Source organism: Neolamprologus brichardi, chromosome 2, assembly GCF_056152115.1.
Source record: "Neolamprologus brichardi isolate AB-2024 chromosome 2, ASM5615211v1, whole genome shotgun sequence".
Lineage (NCBI taxonomy): Eukaryota > Metazoa > Chordata > Actinopteri > Cichliformes > Cichlidae > Neolamprologus > Neolamprologus brichardi.
The window spans coordinates 26,157,524-26,179,177 of record NC_142105.1 but is presented as its reverse complement, the minus strand read 5'-3'; the positions used below and the strand labels follow the sequence as shown (position 1 = coordinate 26,179,177).

The window sequence follows — 21,654 nt, the reverse complement described above, 5'->3', positions numbered from 1 at the left end:
GTCAGTGAAATCTCCATGAGGTCTGTGCACACTGACTGTGTTATAAGTGTAAGCAGGTGTACATTAAAAAAAACAACAACTTTACCTACTTAAAGTCTTTAAGTGAGGCTTTTTTAAAAAAATTATTTACATTACGGAATTCAGATTGCATTAATGTTTTTTTTTTTTATCATTATTGAAATTATTTTCTAATTGGGAATATTTTTCATCTCTACGAGTTTCAGCTTTAAACAGCAGTTTGAAGCAATCACATTGATCAAATTCTGATTATTATTATTTTTTTAAACGTACATACATATAGCAGTGCCACCACTTTGGGTCGGTCTGTGCCGCCCTCACTAATCATCAGCATCACATGTAAAAGTCCCAAGATTTTTTGTGATTAAATGCAACTCAATGTTTCTTAATAAAAATCAAACCAAACAGCAAATACTCCAAAAAAAGCAGCAGTCATATTTGTTGTAAGGAAGAGTTTTATTATGTCATAATTATTTAATTGTTGCACAGGCATGATGACAAGGTCTTGTTGATAAAGACATATTATGTTTCTAATGTTATGTGTTCCACCTTCAGTGTGCAGAAACAAACACACCTTCAGTATCTTAACGTCTTGAAATATGTCAAGCCATATCTGAATATAAATATAGTTTTATGCAAAAGTACTTCATCAGTACAAGTATTATAAAAATATTTAATATTTGCAGAGATTAAAATTCCATGAGTAAAAACATACAAGACAGCAGTTTTATCACTAATTACTTCAAATACACAAACAAGTTTGATATCTATCATATCAAAATGTAAACATGTTGTTATCCTCAGCTGGGCCCTCCTAACACAACAAGTCTTCTTGTTGATTCAAGGATTCGGCATATTGTCCACCTGCAAGACAGCAGCTCACATCAGACATTTTTAACTAAAAACTACAAAAAAAAAATTAAACAGAGACAATAAGGCTGCATAACAATTACTGTTATATGCTGTTGGTAGGACAACAAGTGCTCCTCCAGGAGGTACGTCGACCTTTGTCTCATCTCTGCTGCACCATTGTACTGAAGGACCTCCAACAGTGAAAGCCCACCTTGCCTGACAAACTCCTCTGCCACCTGAAGAAGAAGAATACCACATCATGCCACAGCTTAGCAATCATTACAGAGTTTAGTTTCACGAATTACCACACTTACGACTGGACTGCTGACAGTCATCATGAACAGGATGTCCAGGCTCTGAATAACCATTTCCTGATCAGCCATTTTAAGCGTGGCACAGAGTGCAGACAGTAAACCAAGCTGCATGAGCTGCACACAGAACTCCTTTTTCTTGTGGGCAATATTAGCCAGAATCCTGAGAATCTGAGTGTCACAAGCAAGAAAAACAAAAAACAACAAAAACACAAAATCGAAAAACACTTTTTTCATCTAAAAGGATGCAAGAGAAAACTGCAAGATTTCTTATTATATTCCACAATGACTTAATAGTACAAGAAGCAGTTATATCAAATATAGTACTAACCATAGTATTAATGCCTTGAGAAAATGGGAGAAGTTGGATCAATCCTGGGACCAAGTTTAGAGTCAAGAGGGCGGAGCAGAATTCAATGGAGTGAGCTGAGATGGAGAGAGGTAGAAAACACAATGAGGCACTACAGAAAACCCTGATAATTATGATGCATCAAACCTCAGATGTGCACAGAAGGAAAGTCCATCAGTTCATATAATTTATTTTTCATAATCCGATAACCTAACAACAAATCTCATGCACAAGGCAGCCACAAGCATTTTATTCAGTATTTGAACAGATTGAATAGTTACACCAAAAAAATACAATGTTTTTATGCACAAATCTACACTGAACTGCAGCAAAGCAGGAAAAATATATTGCAAAACGGTTCTATTAGTAATGATGAGGTGTACTTCTGTATGGCTGCAGTCCCATTCAGAGACGACTAAAACAAGAGAGCCGTACCTGTGAGGTTGTTGAGGACCCAGACGGTCTCTCTGGCCAAGGCTGGCAGAGTGTGCAGGTAGGCTTGAACAAGTGCACACAGAGAAGCCGGCAGATGAGCATCAGTCAGTTGAGCATTCAGGTCTTCCTCCGGGCAGGAGGACAAGAGGTTTCCCACACACCTCAACAGAGGCCAGATGAGCTGAAGAAGACACATTAAAAGCTTCTGTGATCCAAGTCAGATTAAAAACTAAAGTTGTTATTTTTACTTTGTTCTGAAGCTTAGGCAAATGAGCGATGTTGCTGTATTGTTTTAGTTCCTAGATTCTTCAACTGACTTTTAGTAATAATTAAGTCATTTTACTATCTTTGGAGGTAGCTCAGCATGAAATGAACTTATCTACATTATTAATTCAATGATAATTATCAAATTTGTTTGCTTAAAAGTAAAAAAAAAAAAGTCTTAATGAATTTCAAAAGTAAATAGTGGATTTGATCATTCACTTCCATACCAGCTCAATCCCATCTTCTTTGTTTCCCTCGGTGACAGCACCACCTAGTGACACTAACAAGGAGCTGCACTGTGACAGGGCACCCTGAGCCAGCAGCTCTTTGTTATCATCTGTGCTAATAAAAGGCACAAAACACATTCAGTAATTACCTACAATAGCAAATCAGCAAAAAAACAAAAAATGTTTTGGAGACTTTCCTAAACTTCTCACCTGCATATGAGGTAATGGAGACACCATGCACACTCTATGGCAGGAGCCAGGCCGAACTGTGGGTCGGGGGTAAGGACGGATAACAGGTGTGAAGGCAAGGTAGACTTCAGGACTATCCTACAGACACAGAGGAAGACAAAAAAAACACAACAGGGTTAAATGTGAGCAAAACATTACTCTGACATTTTCTGTGAGATGAGGAATGCAGAGGCTGAAGACGTGAAGAAGTGCATTATTGATATATTTACGGGATTATCTTCTCAGGTGCGTCTCTGGCCTGGAGAAGCTGAGAGAGGGTGAACGCCGCAGCTTCCACTACTGCAAGGTTGTGTCGTTGGTTCTGGACAAATACACAGTAACACGTTACAAAGACGTGTAGCAGTCACACTCCTGTCTCTCTATGAATCGGATGTTTGAGTAGATTTGGATTCAACTGCAACAATTCTACGAATCGCCAGTACAGTAAGGATATTAGTGTAGACAGTGAGCCTTTGTAGTTTACCTCTATACAGCTGGCCAGAGCGGGAATGATTCCCTGAGCCAGGAGCTTCTCTCTTACCACATCGCTGTCTGGACACATGTTACCAAGTGTGTAGAGACACAGCTCCTGTGTACATATAATTTTCCGCACAATAAGGAAATCAAAAATCTTCTGCATTGTTAGGTCATACTATATCACAAACTGCCTGCACTGCATGGTGACTTACTGTAAACTTAGTGCTTGGGCCAGACAGGTAGGTGAGCAGGTAAGGGGTAGCAGGCAGACAGGCTGGAGCCACATTAGTGTGGGAAGAGTGAGAGAGCTCGTGAAGACACCGAACGGCCTGCAGGCGGCACTGAGCATTAGAGCCAGTGAGGAGGCCGACCAGCAGATGCATACTGTTCTCGTGCCTGAAAGAAAACAGTTTCACACACAAAGATGAGGAAGTGACTTAAAAGTGACAGCGTAATTTAGTCTCTTCCAATATGGCAACAGAAGCCACTCCCATACTTGATAAAGGTGAGCTGTGCAGATGGGTCGCGCAGAGCTTTACTCAAGGCCTTCAGGTGTGCCTCCTTCTCTGTCCCGCTGTGTTGAAGTTTGTGGAGCAGACTAACAACGTCCTGAGGAAAAATGAGACTGGCAGGCTGAGTTCAGATCTATCATTTTACTGAACCTACCAAAAATAATAATCTAAGACAGGCATGTCAAAATCAGTTTACGTCGTGGGTCACATACGGCCCAGTTTGGCTTGAGTAGTAAAAACACTCCATTCTGTCAGTGTTAATATATTTAGCTACACTTTAAATCCCTGAGAAAACTTACAATGAGACAAAGAAGAAACATTTCAACAGTATGTCTCAATTTTTCAGCAAAATAAAATTACAGAAAGGTTCCAGCAGCTCTTTTTCCAGACTGTCCTGTGCTTATACAACAAAGTTTTTGTTAATTTACAGAAAATATTCTTTTTTTCCCACCAAAATTTCAAAAGATGTCAAAAAAACATTAACTTTTCTGTCATTTAATTATTTATCTATTAGTTAATTCCTTTAGTTTAGCGTGAATGGCCACGTGGGAGGTCTTTATCAGCAGTAAAAGATGTAAAACTTCTGAAAACATAGCCTATAAGTTGATTCCCTCCTTTACATCTTCCAGCCTTCAAGTGGGCCAGATTGGCGAATTCTGACACCTGTGAAATTCTTGTGCTTGACACCCCTGATCCAACACAATATCTGATACTTACATGTCCTCCTGGGGCTGTGTCCATGCTAACGTCCGGCTGCTCCTCATCTTCATTTAGCAGTAGTCGCTTGCTCACCAGCTGCCTGTCTCTGCGTGCCTGTCTCAGTGCTAAAGCATTCAGGGAGAGACATGTCACAACACTTTAACCTTCAGGGATCATATGTGATCATACTTGAGTGTTTAGTGTACATATGCTGTGCAAAACATGCGTCCTTTTGAGATGGGGAGGCCATGCCTGTGGGGAAATAAAGAAGCTGAAGGAATTTCCAAGTAAAGATGATGCTAACATATCCATTTAGGTTTTGAATCATTTTAAGCCAGTGTATGTCACCAACACTGCTCTATTTTATATTAAGACCTGTACATGGGAACATCTCAATTTTGAATAAAACACTGAATTTCGAGTAGGACCGAAAACCTATATCTGCACAGGAACTGTTTTTGCTGTTTATGTGTTGTAAAAATACCTGGAGATGAAGATGTAACAGCTAACTAACAGTTCCTCAGGGGTGTCATAAAAAAGAGCTGTATCTTTGTAATATAGTTTTTTTTTTTTTTTTTTTAAGTTTAATGTGCACATTACATAAACCTATTTCACACTTTTTTATGCACATTTGTTCAACTGCATGGTAAATACAAGTATCTAATCAGACAATCACATAGCAACAACTGAGTTAGGATAGACATGTAGACAGGGTCAAGATGGCCTGCTGAAGTTTAAACTGAGCATCAAAATGGGGAAGAATAGTGATTTAAATGCCTCTGAATGTGGAATGGCTGTTTGTGCCAAATTGGCTGGCCTGTGTATTCCATAAACGGATGATTTGCTGGCATTTTCAACACAACCATCTCTAGAGTTTACAGAGAACGGTCTGAGAAAGAGGAAACATGCATTACTGAAGCCAGATGTCAGAGGAGAGTGGCTGACTCGTTTGAGCTGATGGGAAGGCCACAATAGCTCAAATAACTGCCCATGACAACCAAGGTATGCAAAAGAGCATCTATGAACGCCAACACAAAGTAGATGGCCTACAGCAATAGACAGCTGAGGCTACAATACCAATACCAGTACTAATAGAACAATACCAGCACTTTATTGAATCTGTGCCATAATGAATTAAGACAATTCTGAAAACACAAGGGGGTTCAGCTTGGCTCTAGCAACGTGTACCTAATAAAGTGTCAGGTTAGTAGATGCTGGAGAGGTTTTTCAGACTGGTTGTAGGTTCGTGTGGTATAGTTAGGTGACCTGTTTATTATCCAACCGGTGATTTTTACCAGTTAAGAAGAAAGTGGTTTAAAATAAAGTAAATGATTATAAATAACGTGAAATGAACTTTACATAGTGTTAATGGAAGATATTAATAAAATAATGGTTGAGTTGAAGCTACAGTTCCAGCTAGTTTCTATGGAAACTAAACATTGTCACAGAGCTAAAGGAAAAATGAGCTCATTACTGAATAAACAGGGTTTTAGTTAAAGACCAGGGTTAACCTACAGTATGTTTGGGAAACTGAGCCTCGGTATTTAGCAGACACACCTTTCTCGTTCTCTCGCCTCTTCAGCCTGAGCTCCTCCAAGCTGCCGCCTTGTTGTCCGGCTTTGTGACGAACTTTGTTCAACCTCCACATTTGGCGGCCAGTAACGACTGCAACTGTAAAACTTCACTGACAGTTACTCATCGTATGGTTAGTGTGTAGCTATGGTAGTGGGGCAGTCTTCTTCGTTCTTCTTCAACAGTGGTAAAACAAACGTCTTTTCGCTGCATTAGCGCCACCCTCCGGATTGGTGTGGAACAGTCGTTTTCTCGGTTTCCTTAAAAAAACAGACTTGACACCCTCATACGCAACGTTACACGATTCAGCGGAAAGGCAGTTTTAGGCCTTGTCTCTCTTAATAATCTTAATTTGTCTCACCGAGATCCCTGACACGTACAAACATATAGAGTGTCCCCTACAGCACAGCACAATCTCCAGAGCTCATCGAGTCAAGCATTTTCCCTTAATTTGTAAGAAGTTCAGTGTTTGTGTGCCCAAAGAACAGGATTTACCAGATGTAAGACTTGGGACGGGTACAGTTGATAAAAACCAAAAAAAAACTATGGCGTTTAATTTGTATTAAAAGCATAATATACAATCTATATAAGAAAATTTATATCAAACATTTAAAACTTTAAAAAATAATGCTCATCACACACATAGAATTTCCCCTCCTTTCCCACGATAGAACAGCTGACATGTCAATTTGAATAAATATACATCTGGTTAAAAAAAATGTGTAATTTTTTTTAACGAAATACCAAAAGACAGCTATAAGACAGGAGTAAACCTCTTAATCAGAATCACACAGTTTCACTTCATTTTACAACTTAAATCTGCATAAAAATATGAAAGGTGGTTTAGAGAACCTAGCTCAGGATTATCACGAGGGAAATTCCTGAGAGCGAAACAGAATCCATGTTTATAAAAACAGACGTTACTCAATTAAACCCCATCTGAATTTCACTATGAGGCAGAAATATTTCAACAGGTGATCATCAGTTCCCCAAAACAACCACGAAATGTGCGTGCCGTGAAAATGGCAGCTACCGTAGAAACACTTAAGTAAAAAAACCCAAACCCAAAACCCATAAAAAGATAAAAATGTACCAAAAATATAAACGACAGATCTTTAAAGTTTTAAGTCATATTCTAACTACTGATATATGATCAGTGTACATGATCAGAAATCGGAGGACGAGATGTGACCCTCGTCCTCTGGGTCTGCGGGATGACGAGTCACACATCTTGATGATTCTTTGACGATTTCTTCTTCTTCTGTGGAGAGACGGACACGAGGGTTAGGATCCGCCAACGTTGAGACTGGACACATTTGTTTTCTAAGTAGCGTCGAGATTTGTTTTCCAAGTAGCGTGATACCTTTTTGTGGGAGTCGCTTGAGGCGGTTTCTGTCGCCATGGCGTCTTGGATTGAATCTACAGGTATTTCTGGGATGTCGGCTGATTTCAATTTGCTTTTTTCTGAGGACAAATGCAAAGCAATTTTACAAAACCATCAAATTACATGTTTTTAAGCTATCTGTGGGTTGTTTACTCACTTCTCTTCTTCTCCGTTGGAGAACTCGTTGCCTCTACGTCAGGTGGAGGCAGCGGCTCTGTGTTGGCGGGATTATTTTTCTTTTTCTTCTTGACACTCTTGACCTGCTCTGTTGTTTCCTCTACCTTATTATCTATTATATCCTCAACTACCTGCTCTCTTTCTTCATCAGCTTTTTCTTTTTTCTTCTTCTTTGATTTCTTTTCCCGCAGTACTTGTTCTGGATTTTCCTCACCGTTAAGAAAGTCCCTTTTCCTCTTCTTTGCCTTCTTTTCTACAGACGTCTGCTCTAAAGTCTCAATTTCTTCAGTTTTTTGCTCTGTATTATTTTCTATGTCTTCAGTCTTTTGCTTTGAAATGCTTTCACTTGCAAATGTCAATGAATTTTCCTCACTCTCTGTTTTCCTCTTTTTTTTCTTCTTGGCTTTCTTTTCTTCTGCTATGTGCTCTGAGGTTTGGTTGTTTTCTTCCTGTTTGCTCTCTCTGTTATTTTTCACTTCCTCAGATACCTGCTCAGAATTTCCAGTCTGTGCCAAACTTCCCTCACTACCAGCCTTCTCTTTCTTCTTCTTCTTCTGTTTCTTTTCTTGTACCGTTGACTCTGAAAGGGTTTTCTCGTCAGCGTTCCCTCTTGTGTTTGTCTCAGTCGTGACTGTCTCATTTCTTTCAGCATCATCTTTGGTTTCTTTCGCCTTTTTATTCACCTTTGGAGTTTTTTTAGCCTCCTCCTGCTTCGTGTCTTTGGTCTTTCTCGTCTCTTCGCCACATTCCTCTTTTCCATCTTCACCCGTCTCATTCTTTTCCTCCTTGTCTGCAATTTTCTCCTTCTTTTTCTTCTTCTTCTTGGGCTCAGATGTTCTGTCATCAGTTGTTTGTTCACTGGGAGTTGCAGTTTCCCTGTCCTTTTTTATTTGTTTGTCCGCTGGAGATGAGAGGTTTTGCTTTTGGCTCGGAGTGCTTGAGGTGACAGAAGTCACATTTTTTGTCACATTCTTCTCCGTCGAGCACGTCTTTGTTTTTTTTTCAGTCACATGTTTCTCGCCACCTTCGTCATTGTGTTTCACTGTCCCCTTACTCGGTTTAACTGGGGTTCCAGTTTTCGCCGGAGCCTTAGCCCGGGGTTTCCTGACTCTCTTTTTTTGAGGAGCAGAGGAGTCCAGGGCATTGATGGCATTCATCTTGACTATGTCGGCATCTGTGGACAGAGAAAACCCAGTAAAAACATCAAACTGTGCATGGTGGAACAAATGCCTAAAAGAAAACATAAACAGTGAGCAAACAGTAACTGTACACAGCTCTGTTTGGATGAAATCACTGTTTTCCATGGTGAGGTTGTTCATGGGTGGTGCTGCACTGTCTGGTGGTTGTCTTTCTCTCATTAAGTGGAGGGACCAAGTTTTCCCTTCATCTTCCATCACTTTGTACATTTTCCAAACCCTCCACAGTTTATTCCACCTGAGTTTAGACTCCTTCAACCATGAACACCTCGCCTGAATGCTACATCTCAGTCTCTCAATAGCGCGCTTTGAACGTTAGCTCAAATGAGACATATTTTGCTTATTTCCAGCTATACACTTTACTTCAGAACCTGCATTAAAGTATCTTTGCATGATTCTCATTTCAATAAAATCTTATTTGAAATATAAAATTCAGCCTTTTCCTGAAACAGGTTATATTAGTTCAGACCCCTTTTCTAACAAGCCCAATTTCTGATTGGATTGGATCTCTAACAGATCAAACTTGTTGGAAAAAACATAAAACTCACCCACGTGTGCGCTGATAGGCTGCAACTGAAAATATTTTCATTACATTAAGGGAAAAATATCCTAAAGTTACTGTGCAAATAAACGCTCCTTCTGAGAGGGGCAGATGGGATTCTTTTTTTTAGATATGGTTCATTTGATGTGAAATGTTTCAGGTATCTGAACTGGATGTGCCCTGGCTGCTCCTTAAGTGAGGTATTTTGGGCAAGTCAAATATTTCTAGCCTGGCTTTGGTCACTTTACTGTCCCCTTGGTAGAGCTGGATGACACTGCCGGGGAGAAAAAAGAGGTTTGGGCATCTTTGATTGGACTGCTGAAAAAATGTTGTGTACAAGCCCCTGTTAACAGGTAATGTATGTGTATTATGATGAAGTGAAATTAAATCTGTGGTGCAGAAAGTGCTAAACAGAAAGGCACGAGGAAACCACGACCTAGTCAGACAATCGTTTTTATAGAAAATATTCAATCTGCATTTCTCTTCAACACATCTCAACACAGAATGAGCCGCAGCTCATGTCACCAAACTCCCTCCAAACCCGCCTGCACTAACAGAAAGCACTCACAACCCCCTCTTCATTTTTCTAGGATTGTTTTCATCACCTCATCCTTGACACGCTCGCCCATGAATAATGCATTCAGTGACTCACCTGTCATCTGTTGGAGCAGTTTCTTCCACTTCTCCACATCCAGACTGCTGTCAGAGTCTGAATCATCTGCACCAGCAGTCACAACTTTGTCTGGTGTTCGGCTCTTTGATTTCTTCTCCCCTGTGACTTTTTTTGCAGCTTTTCCCTCAGTTTTTTTCTTGTTTGCTGGAACGGACTGGGAAAAAAAGAAAAAGAAGGGTTAGCGTGGTTGGTATAGTCCAAGAACTGCCATGAAAAGAAATTAAAACAAAATAAAAATTCACCTTTTTTGCAGTTGTGTCCTTTTTCTTTTTTGATGTTGTCGACTTTGCTAAACATAAAAAGTGCAAATGTGTTAAAATGCATTCAAATACGCCAACCTCCAGCCTCAAAGAGTTTACTGCTACAAACCGAGCTGCATTCTCTGATATGTCGTTTTTTTCACTAAGCTGTCACCCTCATCTTGAATCTGATTGGAGGTTGTTACGAGCGTGAATGTTTGGGTACAGGTGTAAGATGAAAATACTCAAAGCAAACTAATGTACAGAAGTCTTTCCAAATCTTGCTTAAGAATTTTGTAAGCATGAACAGCTGGATCAGGACACACATATACACAAATAAACAAATGTAGTATCTCAGATCCAACTTCAGCTTTCTAATTTAATTTGTATTTAACAAAGAAAAAGAAAAATATGAACCTTTAGTTGGAGGCCTTCCTTGATCTGCTGAATTTTTTGGGTTACTGTCAGGAATAAAAAAATAGTTAGTATCCAAGTTATTACAAAATGAGGCATCTAACCAGTGGGCTTTGGTTCTGAAAAGCACTAAGAAATCATCCTTACTTCAACCATGATGTGTAGATGTCAAGTAGTGATACTGATATTTTGGTCTCCCCCTGTAGAAAATCAAAATTAAATGTTACAACTTATTAAGAAGTTTGAAATATACAGCAGGAGTATTTCTTGGACATGGTACAGTAGTCTGAAGGAGATGTCAGCATATAAAGACGTAAAAACATGGCATTGTTATGGTTATGTGCCAAATTTGAATGAAAGCAGACCCCAAGAAGGTGGTTAGGAAGGACTTGAGTTCATTACAAATGAATAAACTAGAATAATAAACACGTTTACAGAAAAGGACAAAGTCTACTACATTTTGTGGAATATTTACAAATTCAAAAACGTCCTCTTTAGTTCTCATTTGGGGAAGAAAAATCAACAAGCCTTCTTGGTCTGTATTACATTTGCAATGACTGCACTTATACAAATCTCTGGGCTTTTTTCTTAGACTTTACCACAAACAGCTTTTCCTAGCCGCACACTCTCCCCACTCATTTAAATTGGCCACATGCTACATCCTATTTGAGCCACTTTGGGTGGAAGCTCTTGGTGAGTAGAGTCTAACTGATGGTATTTTTATGTCAAGGACTTGATTACCTTTAAAACCAATTTTCTGTCTTTCCTCCAGCCACAGTCCCTCTTACAGAGGTCTAAACGAGGTGAAAGGCCAGAAGACTTTGTGCTTAACCAAGAAGAGAAACATTTATTTCAAGCACATTAATTGTTGAAAAGCACACAGACTCTTGTTTCGCCTGTAAGGTTAAAGGGCAGAGCTAAAAGCCTTTCAAGCTTTTTTTTTTAAAGCTGTATATAAGTCCTAACACTGAGCTTGTTTTAGCTCACAGCAAGGGGAGGATACATTTCTTGGATCTTACGATCTTTAAAGTTATATATATATACACACACACACAACTATGTTTATGCAGAAAAATAGAAACACGTAGCAGTCTAGTTGTTACAAAACATGGTGAGATTTAATTGAGCGAACGTTCTTTCCCGTCCACACTTCAGAAAATGTTTTTTTGTGGAATTTCATGAGGTGTGAGTAGAGGGGGTTTATTGCACAGAGCAGGAGCAGCATTTGAAACATTGTAACAGTTGCAGTTGATACGTGTGTGTGTGTGTGTGGTGAACAATGTTGACCTGTGGGCTGTGCCTCTGTAGCTCATCTGCAGCTGAGCGATAACCATGATCCTTCAAGTAGCGGTAGATCAGCTGGATCAGCTCGTGCTTTGATGCGTTCACGGACATATTCGAGAAACAAAAAAAGGACGATTAATCAAACTAAGGCTAAGCTAACGCAAGTGGTATTTTCATGTTAAAAGTATCCTCATGATGCTCAGAGTTGCAGCTTCTGAAACCCGCATGTTACCATTTTGAACTCTGACCCAAGGATGTGATTCTTTTCTACCGCTGCAATGCACTATGGGAGATGTAGTAAGCGGGGCGTAGCAACGCTGTCAGCGGTCCGCGCAAAAATATCATGCATTCAAATGAAAACTTAACCTGTGTACACAATGCATTTCGATAAGGGGCTAATAATGGAAATTAGTTTATATAGTCTGTTAGTCATATGTGTGTCAGAGGTTTTTTCAGCTGTCTTTTCACCGCATTTTAAAGCCATGTCATAATGAAAACTGACATTAGTATTGAACCATTTAAACCAAATCATTTTCTTTTTATATTTGTGTTTTGCTATCTGCCTGTAACTATCTTATATTCGGGCCAGTTTAGGCTCAGTCTTACCCAAAGAGGGGAGGATTTTCATGATGTGGACGAATCATATTTTATAAATGATGTTCTGGAAATTTACTCTGATTCTACCGGTAAAAATCAGACATCTGATCTGCCCTTCTATCATTACAGTTCAGCTACCATAAACACTTTTAATATAAAGCAAACAAACAATATGACAGCTTTGTGGCGTGGCATGCTTCTAATGGGCAATGTCTGTTTATAGCTACTACTTAAAAGCACCAAGTGTACAACTGGTTGCTTTCAATTGCTCCTTCCGCTGTGCAAATGTCTGCATGTTGCATGTAGAAGCAGATAAAACATGCTGTGTAACAAGTCTTTGTCTTCAGTGTAAAAGATCTTTTGCGTTCTGCATAGTGTGATAAGCTTGATCTCTTTTGTCTGTTACATTCACCCACCACTTCCTTCCTTTTGCCTGCAGAACAGGCATAGATTTATCAAGATGCTAGAAAAATTTTTCTGAGAATTTGGGCCATATCGACATGATATCATCCCACAGTTGCTACAGATTATTTTGGTTGGATATCCACAGTGTGACATTCCTGTTCCACCACACCCCATAAGGGTGCTTTATTGGATTGAGATCTGGTGACTGGAGGCCATTTCACTACAGTGATGTTCAAGAAACCCCTTTCATATTATTTGAGCTTTGCGGCATAGTGTGTTATCCTGCTGGAAGTAGCCATCATGAAATGGGTACACTTTGGGTATAAAGGGACAGCAACAATGCTCAGGTAGGCTGTGATCAGTTGGTGTCCCACACATCATTACTAAATTTTGCCAAATTCAGCTACCTACTATCTGAATGTTGCAATAAAATAATTTGGATTGTTCAGTTAGCATATGTGAAACAACGTTTCAATTTCCTGGTCATAATTAACAGGAGTTGCACATGCTGCGGTCTTCTGCTGCTGTAGCCCATCTGCTTTAGGTTTTAACTGGCTGTGCGTTCAGAGATGCACTTCTGCATCTTCATCTTCATCTTGAGTTGCTCACATGTGATTGGCTTATATTTAGATATTTGTGTTCATAAGCAGTTGAACAGGTGTACATGAAGTGACTGTATATATGTGTCTCTATTGTAACAGACCCTGTCCCTCTGTTGACATGTTCTCAAACCTTACAAATATGTAAAAGCGGGACATTTGTAGAGACCAAAATCCACCTCAGCATATATGTTAAAAGGCAAGAAATGAACTGTGAGAGCCAACATAAACTGCCTGCTCATATTCAGGAAACATAACTGTAAGTCTTAAAATACACCTCCCCTTTATGTCTCTGTTAGCTCACTCTTGTGGCTCTAGGTTTCTTGACTCAGTTCTCTTTTTTAATCACATGTTCGAAAAACAAAACAAAACCCATTACCCATCCACATAGCCAGATAATCAACAAGCTATTCAAGCAAGTGAACAAGTCAGAAATATCCCAGAAACTGCCAGGAAGGTCAGTCAACTTATATCTGTATTTAGATATAAGTCTAACTTTTTGTTTTGGTGTGGGAGGACATTGATGGTGATTGGGCATGGGTACATGCTGCCAGTGAAAAGATCTGAGAAAGCTGGTGGTGAGATCTTAGGTCAAACTAAAGGAGAGTATTGGGTAAGCAGGGGGTCAGTAAGAGCAAGGCAGCTGAAAGAGACTCATTCATCAGGGAAAACCAGAAAAGGAAAGCAGTGTGTAGTCCAAGCTCAACGTCAGCACTCAGTGGGTCTCACTGAGCTTGATTTCACCATCTTTCACAAGCTTGCTACCCCTCATACTCTTCTCTCTCTCTCTCTCTCTCTCTCTCTCTCTCTCTCTCTCTCTCCCTCTCTCTCTCTCTCTCTCGCTCACACACACACACACACACACACACACACACACACACACACACACACACACACACACACACACACACACACACATTTGGTTTGGACAACGCGCAGGTTATGAGGCTGACTCAGCTCCCATTCTCAGAGTGTTGATGGGACAGACCACCAACGTTTTGTGGAAGAAAAACAATTTTCATTTGTAATATTTAAAAGTGAGCAAAGAAAATGTAATATTTAATTTGCTCATGTTTACTCCAAACAAACATTCCAATATATTAAACTGGGTATTGATGAGTGTAAAAAAATGGATTTTAGCTAAAGTTACTGCTTGAGGGAGGACCAAAAGACATCCTTGAACACAAGGAAAAAGAAGTAGTACACTCCCCTCGGCTTTGATGGCACGTTTCTGTAAAATGACTGCAGTATTTGTACAGGCTACACTTGTAAATGGCAGCCTGTTTCACAGGAAATAAATTACGCTTGACACATTTAGCAGCTCACATCTGTGCTCACTCTCCATTTAATTACCCGCTATAGACGGCAAGGTCTGGGTGCCACAACCTGTCATCGCTGCCACACTGGCACAACAGTAAAACTGGTTAAGTGGAAACACTTACACACATGTGATTAATAAATATATAAATGAATAAAAAAGAGCATAACTGAGCTATACTTTTTTTTTTTTAACACCCTCTCCTTAGGGATTCTTCACCGAGTCCCTTATGATGTATATCCAAGGGGCTTTGCAGGAGGGTCCTAATGAACTGCTATGCCTAGCCTTGCCAACCAGGTGCTGCCGGAGCTCCACATGAGCCAAATCAAACACACCTTCAGCGACGGCCAAGGCCATGTGTTTGAGCCCTTCCTCTGATTTCCACCTGCTAAGGGCTGATATGTGGACTTTAAAACCCCACCAGACAGAGGAAATCTAAGAAATGTTTACTCTTTATTTGAGTTTTGAGTTAAGAAATTAAACTTACCATTCTTAAACACTTGATTCTGGGACAGATCTTGTGACATGGTAACTACTACACTGTAAAAGGCAACCACACAAGTTCACAAAGAGAAACTGAGGCAATAATAACGCTGTTCCTGTTTTTGGTAAATACAGTTCTTTTCTTCTGTGTAACTTGTAAACTGAGTCAAAACCTACGCAAATTAGCCATACTAACCTCCCTACTTTCTTATCTACAGTGCTCTTATTCAGTTACTTCTCTCTGCATTTGAATAGCTAATATAACTGTATGTAGGTCCTTGTTGTTGTCGAGGACTGTTTATGAAACTCACCCGAGAGAGAAAGCGTCTTTGGCCTTAAATTTGCTCCCAAATAAATGACCTGTAGCTGAAAGATTGATAAAAGATGAAAAAGCCATTTGAGTAAATTCTGAAACAAGGCTACTATTGTATAAAGTGGAGAGATGACAAGCTGAGCATGCTGAAGTACAGGTTTTGCCTCAGAGTTGGCACACAGGAGGGAAAAGAACACTTCCATCCAGTCTTACTCAGATTAGAAAATTAGGGTGAGAGGTGGGGGTAATGTGGGGGTTTACCGGCAGGGCTGCGTTGATTAGAAAGGGGGTAGTGTTCCTAGTGAAGCGGAGCAGCCGTATTCAGTAACAGCACCACTTTCTTTAGCCAAAGCCAACATCTGCTGCCGACTCTACTTCCCTTTAAACTCATTGTCGGATTTCTCAAGGCCTTAAAATCCTGCTTGGAACCGGTTTGGACAGGGATGTAAAGATGAGAAAATGCTGTGAAAGTATAATTTTGTGTTATTAAATCCAAATCTTTTAGGGTGGGTCTGCTATTGATTTACTCTTTACGTGACAGAGAGGCAAAAACCGCAGAAGGAAGACAGGAGCTGAAAACTACCTGTACCAGCAAAAGCTACCATTGCTATTTATAACCTTATGAATGATTTTCTCCAGATTAAGCTAAGAAATCCTTAAAGAAACTGGATTCTGTTTTATGGCTCCACTGTTAATTACGGGGTAGGAAAATGAAGTGTTGTTAAATTTATGATACTTCACAGCACTTTGCTCACATCCTCTGGAAGAAATTGGCAAATTAGGAGGGTAATGAACAGCCAATGAACACAATTGAATCTCAGTCTGAGAAATTCCCATGTAGCAGATTTAAAGGTTGTTACCACATAACAAGCTTAATTGGTTAATCAATAACTAAAATAGTGAAATAAGTGTCTGAGAATGTGAAATGTAACTCCCACAGCAACAACTCAGAACGAGTGGTTTCTTAAAGCAGAGTGACCTTTTTTTAACATGCCTGAAATGACCGCTTACTGGAAATAGACAGCTGCGGTTTACGAGGATATTAAGAAATTCCATTTTTATTTACATTTTTAAAAAACACGAGCCTAACGTAAGTTAAAACAAACAAATAACTTTAAAAATAACTTCCAGAAACCGAGCACGATGTTTATTCAGGGTCCGTGATATTCTATTACTGGTGCATTGTAAGGTTACTCATTCTGTAAATACTGTCATCAAACCATTTTGTGGCTTAGCCTTGCGTTCGTGGTGAAATTATTTTGGCAATATGACAATCCACAAAAGAAAGAGCAAATGTGGGAGGCGAGCAAGAATATATCTGTGGTATTGGCCTATCACAGTCCTTTTACACTTCAGAGTCTGTCGGGTCTCTGGGGACGTGGCTCTGTTAATATTTGTGGATGTGATAGACGTGAGTGTTCGTATACGTGTTGTTTGCATTGTGGTCTTGGATGTGAGCAGAGTTGTTGTCAGCCTGGCGAGCTGCCGCAGTTACAGCTCTGAGCGGCAGAAAACAGATGAGTCACATCTCATAAGTGTGGCTGCCCAAAGACCAGGAAACACTCTTTCCTCTAAGTTTTTGCATACTTTTGAAGAAAAGCAGTAATATCACAATCTTGATATGTAATGTATTCCCTCTAGAACAGCACATGAATAAACATGATTGTGTAAAACTTCAGGTCCCTTTTCCTCCCTCGTTCTCAGTTTGTTCTGTCATAAAGTCTAAAGCTCCGCTCTAAAGATGCCTTTCCTGCTTCAAGACAAACATGCCCATCAACCTCAGCTTTATACTCTTTTGGGGGGCGGGGTCATTCTTCCTTTTGCACCCCACGACCTCCATGCCCACAAACCTCAATATCAACACTTGCAAGGTGTGCTGTTTTACATCTCACTATGTTGACCAACTCCTCGCTTCAGTATATCAGTTTATTTTTGTCTGCTAGCCACGTTTGACGTTGGTGATCTTGAAGTATTCATTATATTCAAGTTTTAAAGCAAAAGAAATATTAACCACCAGCCTTATTTTTCAAATTTGATTCCCCGTAAAATCGTCCTGTTTCCCAGAATTGCATTGTTGCTATTTTTGCCAATGAAGGACCTCAAGAAGGAGTGCAATGTTCAGTGGAAACTGTGCTGTGTTTCGCAAGGAGACAGCCCTGAAGGGAACAGCGTCAATCACTTTGTGCTTTTAGCTTTGCTATGAAATGAAGCCTGATCCTAGCTTCAAGAGCACCAGAGCTCAATAACACTTGTGATTCACAGTGACAGGCAAATACCCAATGTATGTTAGATTAATTATTTTCTACTTTTTATAGTCTGATTTTTAGCTGTTCTCTACAGCTATTCCACTGTTCCCAGTCAAAGTGAACCTGTATCATGATGGCGGTCTACAGTGCAGATACTGTGGAGAAATACCTCCACTCAGGAGCTGTGGGTGAGGCTGTGCAGTCCTGCTGCTTTCTGTTGACCCACTGGATGATTTGTAAAGTGCTTCTATGACGCCCGGCTGGAGATGTTATCAGAGTCAGAGAAGTCTGTTCTGTCTCTCTCCTAGGGTCTGCACTGCGCAGAAACAGCAGGAAAAATAAGAGTGTTTGTGAGTGCAGTACAGAGTAGAGTGGAGAACTGTGTCTGTAGGGCTCCACAGCCACCCTGAGACTCAAATCTCCCCCACACACAGTGTTTTTTTTTCTGTAGACCCTCTGTCAACTGTGTTTTAACCAGGTCAGATGGGGAGATATTGCTCTTGCTTTCTAAGGTTTTCTGAAGTTTATAGGGTGGCATATTGAAATGATGATCATGACGGAGCACAAATGAAGAGGAGAGTCTATGATGCAATTCTTTTGAGTACTAAGTATCAATTTAAAGCTATTTTTTACAGTCAAAGACCAACAAAGCTACATTAATATCTAGAATAATGCAGCACAATGTCCAAATTCAGCAGAAGTATCACTAATGTGGGATGTAAACTCTCCATTAACACCTGGATGTAGTAGAAATACTGTATTTTCTTTGGCAGTGGGGTCAGTAGGGGCTGATATTATTTCAGTGAGGCAGCAAGGCAACTGGGCGGGGTTAACAGGAACACTTGGAAAAGTGGAATGCTTTCAAAGGTGGCAGAAAGTGTTTGGAGATTCAGCGAGGCTGGAGGTGTAGCTTTTCTTAGTTTTAGGTTGCTTAACTGCCATTCAAGTGTACAAGGGGTTACTTGCAACACCTTATGAGGGGATTTTTTTTAACCCTGAGTCCAACTGCATAGTTATTTAGCGCCAGCTTACTAAATACAAGCAAGCTTAAGTAATTTAAAGCGTCACAGGAACCATGGCAACGACAGCTCTCACCGGTTTCTCCATGATGAGCCTGCTGAGCCTCGGGTACCTGACCTGGGATCTGATGAGCCCTAACCAGGTGGAAAACGATCCAGAAAAACCTTTTATTGGCAGATTTCCTGTCCCTCAACCCCCTCATATTATTTTCATTATGACAGATGACCAGGGGTTCAATGACATTGGCTATCATAGCTCAGACATCAGGACACCAGTGCTGGATAAACTGGCTGCGGATGGCGTAAAGCTGGAGAATTATTACATCCAGCCCATCTGCACCCCATCCAGAAGTCAATTCATCACTGGCAGGTAAAGTGTCCTGTGACTGGACTGCTCCTTATTTAAAATAAATGCTTTGTATTCCTAGAATTAGACCATACTGATGTTTAACATAGATGTAACTGCTGCCTGATGAATTAAACTACTGGATTTTAAAGCAGCTTCCTGTTTTGTGAGCTAAAGTATTTGAATGCATGGGGACAGTGGAACCAAGACCACACTTCTAGAGATAATGGCAAATCTAGAAAGTACTGTTATGTTTCAAAGCTATAGCATCAATCAGGTCCAAACATGTGATTTCTGACTATATATTTCCAATTAAAGAAAAAGTATGTAAAGGATGTGCTTGCTATTACACAGCCTTCTGTCTGTGTTTTGACTGGCATACAAATATAAACAGACACAAATCTGGAGTGTATCTTCATGCCAATCACCATAACCTGTTTGAGAAAAACAGGGCAGTCTCCTTCTCCCTGTTCTATTTTTCTAAACCTCTTTACAACCCTTCTTATTCACATTTCTGTTTAACTTGTTGGATGTGATTGGATGATATGGATTAAGGCTGTCTTGATATCAGATTTCCCTCCTTTATTATTGCGCCCAAAAGATATACAACCACAAAAACGAATCTTATCCCTAAATGCAAACAATATATTTTTCCTTCTAAATATTTTCTTAATCTTAAATTCTGCAGGTACCAAATCCACACTGGTCTTCAGCACTCCATCATCCGACCTTGCCAGCCTAACTGCCTGCCCTTTGACCAGGTCACGCTCCCTCAGAGGCTACAGGAACTCGGCTACTCCACCCACATGGTAGGGAAGTGGCACTTGGGGTTCTATAAGAAGGAGTGCTTACCCACTCGCCGTGGCTTTGACACATACTTTGGATCCTTAACGGGGAGTGTTAACTACTACACCTATGATGGCTGTGATGGCTCTGGGCTGTGTGGCTTCGATCTCCATGAGGGGGAGTCAGTTGCCTGGGGTCAGAGTGGAAAATACTCCACGCATCTGTACACGAAGAGAGTACGCAAGATCCTGGCAACCCATGATCCTCAATCCCAACCGGTATTCATCTTCCTCTCCTTCCAAGCTGTTCACACACCCTTACAATATCCAGATGAGTACATCTACCCCTACCTTGGGTTGGAAAATGTGGCACGCAGGAAGTATGCTGCTATGGTGTCAGCTGTAGATGAAGCGGTTCGTAATGTTACATACGCTCTCCGCAAGTATGGATACTATCAGAACAGTGTCATCATTTTCTCTACAGACAATGGCGGTCAGCCCTTGTCTGGCGGAAGTAACTGGCCTCTTAGAGGACGTAAAGGAACCTACTGGGAAGGTGGCATCCGGGGTCTGGGATTCGTCCACAGCCCTCTGTTAAGGAAAAAGAGGAGGGTGAGCAAAGCACTGGTGCACATTACTGATTGGTATCCCACATTAGTGGGATTAGCAGGTGGTGATGAGTCCCTTACTGAGGGGGTTGATGGGTATAATGTGTGGGAGGCCATCAGTGAAGGAAAAGAATCACCTAGGCTGGAAATCCTTCACAACATCGACCCTCTGTATAACCATGCACGCACTGGCTCTCTGCAGAAAGGATATGGGATTTGGAATACAGCCATTCAGGCCTCCATACGAGCTGGAGATTGGAAACTTCTGACAGGAGACCCTGGTTATGGAGACTGGATTCCACCACAAATACTTCCAGGTTTCCCCAGTAGCTGGTGGAAGCAGGAGCGTCACACACGTCCTCGAAAAACAGTGTGGCTTTTTAACATCTCCGGGGACCCCAATGAACGTTATGACCTTTCTGAGCAGAGACCGGATGTTGTGAAGCAGCTGCTTGCCAGACTGGTGTACTACAATCGCACTGCGGTGCCTGTAAGGTACCCATCAGAGGATCCGCGGGCTGACCCCTATCTGAATGGAGGTGCCTGGGTCCCTTGGGTAGTAGATGAGGAGGAGGACAACTGGGGCAGTTTTTTCCAGAAAAAAAGCATGGATTGGAAGAAGAAGCTCAAGCTGTCCAAAAGCAGGTCATTTTTTGGGAAACTAAAAACTCGGATCATGTCCAACATAGTATAGGAGAACACGACCAAAACAAAATCACTGGTTTATCAAGAGGTGCTACTTTAGTTGAGAGAACATCTGAAGATGTGTTCTCACTCATGGGCCTGGTTTCTGCAAGACTGAGCTGTAGTTGCAGGTGCATGTTCGATTTCTGTAAGAATAACCGATTGGGTCCAGTGATGTTTTCATTATTAATTTGTTTGTATCTCAATTACAAGTGTTTGTTTCACAAAAGTGAGCATTATAAGCTTCAAAAACACATGAGCGAATTCCATTTTACAGGTGCAACTGTGCAAGCTAGTGTGTTTACTGTTGTACAGGTAAGAGTTGCTTTAAAAACTCAAAATCTGTGTACTTGACAAGAATGACAAGGTGGAATCATCAGAAGCTTTCTAGCTTTGATT

At 40.6% G+C, this 21,654-nt stretch overlaps 3 protein-coding genes across 3 annotated transcripts; 1 reads left to right on the top strand and 2 right to left on the bottom strand.

Moving 5' to 3' along the window:
• Positions 1–464: 464 nt before the first annotated feature.
• On the bottom strand, positions 465–6,223 carry tmco6 (transmembrane and coiled-coil domains 6). The gene is made up of 13 exons (XM_006781455.3): positions 5,930–6,223; positions 4,391–4,497; positions 3,658–3,770; positions 3,374–3,557; positions 3,169–3,273; positions 2,915–3,006; positions 2,667–2,783; positions 2,457–2,571; positions 1,966–2,146; positions 1,513–1,607; positions 1,185–1,352; positions 972–1,106; positions 465–882 (listed from the first exon to the last, which is right to left on the bottom strand). Exons 1-13 carry the CDS (start codon positions 6,018–6,020, stop codon positions 859–861), a joined length of 1,527 nt encoding a protein of 508 aa, XP_006781518.2. The 5' UTR covers positions 6,021–6,223; the 3' UTR covers positions 465–858.
• Positions 6,224–6,299: 76 nt separating this feature from the next.
• Positions 6,300–12,092, bottom strand: llcp (lisH-containing low complexity protein). The gene is made up of 8 exons (XM_006781456.3): positions 11,856–12,092; positions 10,716–10,768; positions 10,572–10,615; positions 10,158–10,204; positions 9,895–10,069; positions 7,486–8,679; positions 7,308–7,408; positions 6,300–7,205 (listed from the first exon to the last, which is right to left on the bottom strand). The coding sequence occupies exons 1-8, from the start codon at positions 11,961–11,963 to the stop codon at positions 7,167–7,169; spliced, it is 1,761 nt and encodes a 586-aa protein (XP_006781519.2). The 5' UTR covers positions 11,964–12,092; the 3' UTR covers positions 6,300–7,166.
• Positions 12,093–18,711: 6,619 nt separating this feature from the next.
• Positions 18,712–21,484, top strand: arsia (arylsulfatase family, member Ia). The gene is made up of 2 exons (XM_006782033.3): positions 18,712–19,202; positions 19,867–21,484. The coding sequence occupies exons 1-2, from the start codon at positions 18,889–18,891 to the stop codon at positions 21,263–21,265; spliced, it is 1,713 nt and encodes a 570-aa protein (XP_006782096.2). The 5' UTR covers positions 18,712–18,888; the 3' UTR covers positions 21,266–21,484.
• The last annotated feature ends 170 nt before the right edge of the window (positions 21,485–21,654 follow it).

Bases quoted from the DNA above. Each gene is read 5' to 3' on its own strand.
- tmco6 (XM_006781455.3), bottom strand. From the start codon at position 6,020: ATGTGGAGGTTGAACAAAGTTCGTCACAAAGCCGGACAACAAGGCGGC. The intron at 4,498-5,929 runs GTGTGTCTGCTA...TGAATGCTTTAG, and splicing joins GAGGCGAGAGAACGAGAAAG to CACTGAGACAGGCACGCAGA. The intron at 2,147-2,456 runs GTATGGAAGTGA...TGTCTTCTTCAG, and splicing joins AAGAAGATGGGATTGAGCTG to CTCATCTGGCCTCTGTTGAG.
- llcp (XM_006781456.3), bottom strand. From the start codon at position 11,963: ATGTCCGTGAACGCATCAAAGCACGAGCTGATCCAGCTGATCTACCGC. The intron at 10,070-10,157 runs GTGAATTTTTAT...TTTTTTTCCCAG, and splicing joins AGGACACAACTGCAAAAAAG to TCCGTTCCAGCAAACAAGAA. The intron at 7,206-7,307 runs GTATCACGCTAC...GTCTCTCCACAG, and splicing joins CAAGCGACTCCCACAAAAAG to AAGAAGAAGAAATCGTCAAA.
- arsia (XM_006782033.3), top strand. From the start codon at position 18,889: ATGGCAACGACAGCTCTCACCGGTTTCTCCATGATGAGCCTGCTGAGC. The intron at 19,203-19,866 runs GTAAAGTGTCCT...TAAATTCTGCAG, and splicing joins AGTCAATTCATCACTGGCAG to GTACCAAATCCACACTGGTC.